Raw genomic sequence first — 8,009 nt, forward strand, 5'->3', positions numbered from 1 at the left:
ATTTCAGGTCAACTTGAAAAGTAGAACATTTTCATAGAATTTCAATGTTTTTTTTTCTAAAATGTGTTTTTCTTGCAAATTGTTTTTTAAAGACATTTCTCAGATTTGGGTTTTTCTCACAAATTTTTCAATTTAAGGAGCTCAGAGATGTCTAAGTTTTTTTTCTCGAAAGTTTCTGAGATTAATGTCAAAATTCCAGCGTTTGTTTGGCAGAAATTTGCTCCTCTGTTTTTTTACTTAGCTATTTTGGCCCTAATATGCCGTCGTGTCATTCTGATAACCGATAATATTGAATACCTTGCTATGCTGTGCTAGCAGGCAGTCAGGTAGAGCTACAGAGCTTGAGACAGCACGCACAGGAGCTGGTGGACGAAAACGACGCCCTGAAACTGACCGTCCACCGTCTGAACATGGAACTGAGCCGCTACCAAGCTCGCTTCAGACCGCTGTCCAAACAAGAGGTATGAAAAACTCAACCAACGTGAGCAATGTGCTGAGAACAAGAGCTAATCAAACTAACGAGTTCAGCCAAAATCACCCAACTGTATCTGTAATCAAACATGCTCTTTGTATAATAACCATGCCTGTGATACGACACGTTTCACTTCAATGCGTTTCTGGAAATATTTGTTTTGCAATCTCATATGATTTAATCATATTTTGTGTTCATTTCATCATTTCGTTGTGCCGCCTTTCTAATCAAGCTTTTCTGATAGACATCCAGCGTCTTGCTTTTGATCCGCAGCCCTGCTGAGTGACAGGAGGTTTTCTTGTCTCTTCTTCCATGTGATTTCCTGCAGTAAACTGTCTGCAGCTCTTCGTTCCTTTCTCTCCGCGCTGCTGTGTCGTTTAACTGGCGGATGAAAGCAGACCTGTGCTTTTAATCATGACTACCTCATGCAGTTTTTTTTTTTTTTTTTTTTTACATCAGGAGTTTTCTTGTGCTCATCTCTGACTGTTTGCTTCCTCTGTACCAACATGTCTTTGTGAGTGACTCATTAGTGCCAGTGGAGGTGAAAAAAGATAAAGGTGGGGGTGGATTTAAAATAGCGTTACATTACAAAAGAATAAAGAAAGAAAGAAATAGGATAAAGACAGAGGAAGAACTTTATGACAAAAGCATAAAGCAAAACTTTAGTCAAAACAGAGCTTTGCAGTTAAATAATATGCGGAATAGAATATATAAAGTATTGTTTGGCAAAAGCTTGCTGGGAAGCCTATCGTGTTAGACCAGTGAAACACAGTACTGTATTCCTCGTCTTTCTGAACGTGTTCCTTAAGTTTTTCAACTGAAAGAAATAGAAAGTAAAACATTGTTTTTATAGCGTATTACCAGTTACAGTTAGCAATTCCCACTGACTTTTTTTGTTTTTACTGCTGTTATGTCCACCAAGGGCACAACATATTTGAGGACACGAGACAAAAAGATGAGGGTATAACAAAATGTTTTATTCATAAATTCTCTTCACTTGGATTTTCTTAGGTCAGCTTCTTCTGATTTTCTGCGAAGAAAATGGCGTTAAGGCCCTCAGATCCCGTGTCCCAAAAGTAAAGAAAAACAAAACCCCAAAAGTATTAACAGAAAGTTGGACCTGGTGAGCCGATCTAACAGAACAAAACGGTACAGCCGGGGGCCAACCCTATACAGGGCCGTCGAAGCCCCTACTGGTACCGGACTAAATCAAAAAAGAATCTAATGAAAAGAAAGATCGAAAACAGGACAACCGGTCCCACCAGGCCAAAATTACAAGAATAGCAACCAAAGTCTAACAGAAATACCACATGGCAGGCTGGAAAGTCAGCTGCGGCCCACAGCGACTGGACGTGCGTGCACCGCGCGGGTGGAGTGAGCGGAAACGGGTGGAAAAGGCGGAGCTCAGGCAGGAAGATGGCGGGCCCTCAACATTTATTTATAGGCGGACCAACAGCGCCACAAATTAACGTAATTAAATGACCAAAAAGGAATTATCCAAACTCCAAAATAGATTAACAAAAGGTCATTCAACTAAAGTCTATAAGAAAACAAGGAAAAGAAATAGACAAAAATGATAATGTGCCCGAAGCACATAACAACTGCATAAACATCTTCTTTGATATGGACCATGAATTCTTTTAGTGAGCTCAACATGAACCTTTCTAGTTAAAAAGGTTCCATCTAAGGTTATTTTATCATTTGTTGTAGCATAATTCTGTATATCCAATGATAAATTTGAGTAACAGCTTCAAGGAAAAATAATAACTAACTTTTTGTTTTGCCTTTTCCTGAATTTCATCTAGAGCTCCAAAATCAAAGGCATACCAAGCACAGGTTCTCCCCCTCCATGGCTGGTTAGTATAGAAAAAAACCTTTTTGTGATTCTGCTAGGTTTAAGTTTTTGCTCCTGTTACAGAGGTCAGGAGGACAATAAGTGTTTTTCTTTCTATGTGACATAAATAAACGGGATATTTAGCATATTTTCTTTCATCATCCATATCTTTTTAGGTTGACATGAAGTATTTATGCCCTTTGCTGCTGGCCTATGAAGACAACATGAATGAGAAGGAAGCTCTTCTACAAACCACTGAGGTAAAACTGTTTTTTATTACAGATCATATGCATTTCTGTGTTTTTCTTTTCTTTTTCCTTCCGACATTTACAAGTAGCTCTCTAAAGGTGTAAAAAGCTTCACATTCTCCAATAACAGACATAATAAAACACATGAACGTTTAGGGGAAAAAAACCCACATTGGCCCGGTCTCTACTGGGAGGAGCAATGACTGAGAAAAATGTAGAAAATAAGGGCTCTCTTTTTATTTGGTTTCTGTTTTATTTTCCTGGTTTACACAATTTTCAAGGTTTGTTCACACGAATAAAAGTTTCTTCTGTGTGTTTGCCTCCTGCAGGAGGAGGTGACCAAGTTACGAACTAAGGTAGACAATGTGATGAAAGAAAACGAGAAGCTCCGCAATGAGATTGATGTGGTCAACCATAAGGACTGGTAAGAAGTGTTGGATCATCAGAACCAGAACTTATCCCGGTGATAAACAAAAAATAAAGTGCCTTTTTTTCTGCTTTTCTGGCCTTTTGCTCTGTTAGTTTAGTCAGCCAGAATAACAAGGAGAGAAATTGCAAAACCTCCACAATCACCTTTATACTTATCCCTCATTATATGTTTGCATAAATTAGACAGTTTTTCCAAACAATTTAATCAACATGACATCACTGAATACTAATTTGGCTTCATATTTGTCATGTTGATCTTCAGAACAATGAGGCCAATTTGAAAGCTAAATAGCAGATGTCAAATTGATTATTAAATCAAGTGCTGTTTGAAGTAAAAAGTTTAATATAAACCTCTTTACTACTAGATGCGTCAAAAAAGACTTTGAGATTATTTACTCTTAGTTAATGGTGCATTACTTTGTAGAAATACTCATGTATTCCCATTAATCTAATCTTTTCTATTGTATATGTATTTATTATAATTATTATTATTATTATTGGAGCTGTAATTTTCCTTCTACTTGACAATTATTCACTACTTTGTGTTGGTCTATCAAAACTGCATTGAGGTTTGTGGCTGTAACATGAAATGTGCAAAAGAACTTTCAAGGCACTGGATATATTTATTTTCAGTTTTACCTCCAAAGAACTGAGGAATTAAAAAAAAAAAAACTCCCTCCAATCTCTCTGCAGCCAGATGATTCAGCAGCAGGCTCTTCTGGTTTTGGAGGAGAACCAGGCTCTGATTGGTCAGCTGGAGGCTCAGCATGAAAAAGCCAAGGCCAACCACAGCAAACACCAATCTGAAGGTACTGCGAAAAAGGGCTAGAGTAAATTGAAACACATTTCTCATGAGCCAAAAAAACAACAATGTGAAAGTTGTAAAATAAAATCCCAAACAGAACAATCTTTAGATTTTTTGCCTACTTCTTTCCCTTCTGCTTTTCTCTGTAGTCTTGAAAATGTCTAAGCAGCTTATGATGTTGGAGGAAGAGAAGGAGCGTCTGCAGGAGGACCTGGAAGGAAGCAGAAGGGACTTACAGAAACGCATGCAGGAGGTCGAGCTGCTGCAGGCTCGCCTCAAGGATGTCGTCACATGGGATGAGCACTGCAGCATTGCAGGCAAACTCAGAAGGTGCTTCTACAGTCTCTGCTTTGATTAATATTACCACCTTTAAATGATTAATCAGCATTAAACAACTCTGTTCCATTTGTCTGATTGAGAATTGTGCAATTGTGGATTCCACCTTATTACTTTTTTCATAAATGTACAGTTTAGTTCATTTCAATATTTCAAAACAAATGATTTGGTGCAGAAAAATAAGATAATATTCAAGAAGTACAACAAGAGAAGCACCTAAAACATTGTATTTTTAATTGCCACGTAGACCAGCAGGGGGATGAATTATTTAACATGAAAGAGAGTAATTAAAACCAGCAGAGTTCTGCAAATTAATAAGAAAAAATTAGCGCTCTCAAAGAAAATGAAAAAATTGCCAAAGCTTTGAGCCTTTCAAGGTTTCGTGTTTGATTATAGTTTTGTTTTGTTTGTTTTTTTATTTTTCGTAGACTGCAGCACTTCAGACAGAATCCATATGGAAAAAAAAGATATCAACTGGAATATTATGAAAAATCTGGAAACATTTCCCTTGAAATTTGTTTACCAGAGCGAATCCTTTAATGCTTAAATCTGCTCCTGACTTTCAGACGGGTGGAGGAGCAGGAGAGGAGAAATAAGAGCGAGAAGCAGCAGTTTCTTCTAAAAATGTCCAGCCTGCAGGAGGAGATCAGGAGTCTGGCTCTGGACAAAGTCAGCCTGACTGCTGATGTGAGGACGGCGAAGACTGAGCTGGAGCGCTGCAAACAAGCAAACAGGTACCAGATGAGATGCTTCTTCTGGATCCGCTGACTCCTAAATTATAAGAAGAATGCATTTCTGAATCCATTAATGCACAACAAAACAAAACAAAAACACTGTGTTGGTACATCTTTGTGGAAGTCTGGAAGTTATGGAATTGCATTTAAATTTGGAAAATGAGTGGAGCAAAATATTTTCCATCCCTCCTTTTCATGCAGATTCTGTATTTTACAGACATCTGGAGGTGCAATGTGCTCAAGGCTGTTCAGTCATATTGAACATATTAGAGTATAGTCACTTTTCTAAAATAATGGCCCTAAGTAATGTTTTGCCAAAAGTGGTTTTGACCAAAAAAAAAAAAAATTACTTTTTCTTTTCTTCCGAAAGCTGCTTTTGGCAGAAAAAAAACAAAACACTTTTGGCAATAAATGGCAGAGGCCATTATTTTAGGAAAGTGACAATATGTGTTGCTATGAGGCTCTTTTGTCATATTAAAAGTAACTTTTGAAAATAGCAACCTTTAAGCAAATATATTAAACATACTTTTTTATACAGCCCATATTTCTGTATTAAAGGAGAAATTTTTATGTTTTCCAGGTACATAGGGCCATTTATAACATAATCAAGTGTCTATGTCACTTTAGTTGCTATAAAAATGCTTCATATATCAAATATGACTTAAAAAATATTTTACTTCCTGATTTCATGCCTTGAAATTGGGACTATGTCTCTTTAAAAACTCCTGCTCTTTCTGAAACTTTGCCTTCAGAAAATCATAATAGTGTCGCTCCTCTATTAGCCCTCTAACGTTTTTACCAGCATTTCACTGAGAAGTAGCCCATATGATGAGCTCAGCAACTGCGCAGTCCCACCAGGTGTTTGCTAATTGTTGATGGCTAGTCTGAAGGAGCTGAGTGGAAAGGTGAGAAGGAGGGCTCTGTGAGGGGGAAGATCAGACGAGGAGCTTCGTCCTTGAAGGCGAAGCTATGTCCACCCAGCTGAATAGTTGCCATGGGAGATTAAAGGATTTTTCAAACTTGCATGAAAGAATCGAGGTGGCACATCAAAAAAGTATGTTTTTGATGAGGGAATAGCATAGTGCAAAGTTGATTTTACATAGTACTGCCCCTTTAAAAAAGTTTAAGTGCAAAATCATTATAATTAACAGAAAAGAGAGGCTTGAAACCATCTGTTCTGTGTGTAATCTATTTAACGTTTCACTTAGTGAATTGAGTGGTTCAGTAAATTATTTAGTTTCCTTCTGGTTGATCACCGATAAGGGCTGGCCCATACGATTTACTTGTGTTCTGCACGTCTAATTCATATGCAGATTTTATTGCATGTGTCTTGGTAAATGCAGATGATGATTTTTTTTATTTTAATCATGGACTCAAGCTGTTCTAAAATCTCCTTTGCTCTGGGAGCATGCTCGGTTTCCCAGCAGGCTTGCTCTGAGATTAATGTGGAGTTTCTCATTCCGAGGTGTGAAGACTGTCAGAAAGGGTGTTGGATTAGCCGAGGATTGTCTCACGTCCTTGTACAGATGGAAGCGTCTGAAGATATCCAGTTAATTCTTTGTCTCTCTTCTGTTCTCACCTCTTCTCTCTCTCTCTGTCCAACTCCTTTTTTCCTTAACCCTGCTACATTTTCCCATTGTTTTATCTCCTCTCCATTTTACAATGTAGCTTTTGTCTCCTGTTTCAAATTCTCTCGCTTGTTAACTCACACAATCATTCCTGTCAATCAATTAGGAAGGCAGAGGGGAGGATGAGTACGCTGAGGAGACAAAAGGAAGAGCATTTGCTGAAGGAGGAGAAGACTCGTCACTACCTGGAGGCTGTCGTTTCTGTCGCAGAGCACATTTCCAGGGAAAGAGACCATCTATTGCACACGGTACTGCTGATGTTACCGGTGTTCCGATATGGACTGTTTCGCAAGGCACACACTAACTGCGCAAAACTTTGTCAATATTCCGCTACTGGTAAAAAAAACACAGTTTCACAATTAAAATCACACATGAGTAAATTAGTTTAATAAAAAAATGCCACAACATGATTCTGCAACTACTTCCTGTTGTCGTCTTCTTTGTGGTTAGCGCCATAGGCAACATCTGGTTGTTGATCATGTGACTCGTGTGATGCGAAAAAGGTGTTTCCATTGTGGTTTCGCAAAATAAACCAATAAAACCTCAACCGAGCGCCAAAACTTTTTATCAAAAAAATTTGTTTTTATCAAAATTGCCATTGTTTTTATTAAGGTAATTTATTTTCTAAATGTCAAATTGTGCAATTATGTGGTCAGTGCAGCTATTGACCAACACATCATTTCGCTTGTAGTAGAATGTCAATACTATTTTGAGCTAATCCGGTTTAGCTTGAAAGCTCGCAGTTGATTTGAAATACTCGCCAGCATTCATCAGGTCGGACCCTGGAATAGTTTATTTTGTGATCTGACAGTGATTATCACTGTCAGATAGGTGTGCAGGCAAACAAAATATGAAAATATAAAAGACTGGGCAGGAGCACGCAGCACAGAGTGACAGACAGATATGAGCCGTGTTCTGGCAGGCGATTTAGCACATGTCAGATGAAACTGGACCTCATATGTATTAAGGAATTTATGGATACAAAACCTAGCAGTTCGATAGCAGTTCCTTTTCCTGCTTTTCCTGCTGGACTCCAGCAGGAAAAGCAGGGATTTTGCAGCATCTGGATGATGGCAGCCAATTTATATAGGCTTAAAAAAAAAAAAACATTGTCTGAACTAGGGGTGTAGTGATACAATAATTTCACAATACGATATACGATGTTCTGGTCACAATACAATATGTATCACGATATTTGTTGAACGATTCGCTACAATACGATACAATTCAGTCCATTTTCACAATTTTCTGAAAGATTTTAGAAGGACAGAGTGATTTTAGTGACATTTTGTGTTCCATAGACTTGAATTTAGTTAACTGAAAACTGATTAAAAGCACCAATTACACAATACCTGACTATGATTGGACAGTCTTAACAGTCTGCAGCTGGACAAAATGAATCAAAGATGCAGTGAGAGAATTAGTTTGTCATTTAATTCATGTGGATTTGACATAAAACTCAAAAGTTTAAACGGTAATCCAGGAGCAGAGTGGGGAGATTATCAGCCTCTGTAGACTCTCAA

At 38.0% G+C, this 8,009-nt stretch overlaps 1 protein-coding gene across 5 annotated transcripts in view; it reads left to right on the forward strand.

Annotated features, from left to right (window-relative positions):
• The window catches only part of cep89 (centrosomal protein 89), a 47,099-nt gene that overhangs the window by 4,724 nt on the left and 34,366 nt on the right, over nucleotides 1–8,009 (forward strand). For 4 of the 5 annotated variants that reach the window (XR_001776492.1, XR_001776493.1, XM_017304173.1 and 1 more), the window contains exons 8-15: nucleotides 316–461; nucleotides 2,278–2,328; nucleotides 2,483–2,566; nucleotides 2,884–2,978; nucleotides 3,677–3,792; nucleotides 3,938–4,118; nucleotides 4,691–4,858; nucleotides 6,593–6,734. Coding sequence is in view for 3 of the 5 variants with exons in the window: in XM_017304173.1 (XP_017159662.1) it covers nucleotides 316–461; nucleotides 2,278–2,328; nucleotides 2,483–2,566; nucleotides 2,884–2,978; nucleotides 3,677–3,792; nucleotides 3,938–4,118; nucleotides 4,691–4,858; nucleotides 6,593–6,734 (983 nt within the window). In the remaining 2 variants the exon portion in view is untranslated. The remainder of the gene's footprint in view (nucleotides 1–315; nucleotides 462–2,277; nucleotides 2,329–2,482; nucleotides 2,567–2,883; nucleotides 2,979–3,676; nucleotides 3,793–3,937; nucleotides 4,119–4,690; nucleotides 4,859–6,592; nucleotides 6,735–8,009) is intronic. The other variant, XM_017304172.1, reaches the window with a different exon arrangement.

This window comes from Poecilia reticulata, linkage group LG3 (genome assembly GCF_000633615.1).
Source record: "Poecilia reticulata strain Guanapo linkage group LG3, Guppy_female_1.0+MT, whole genome shotgun sequence".
In the NCBI taxonomy this organism is placed as follows: domain Eukaryota; kingdom Metazoa; phylum Chordata; class Actinopteri; order Cyprinodontiformes; family Poeciliidae; genus Poecilia; species Poecilia reticulata.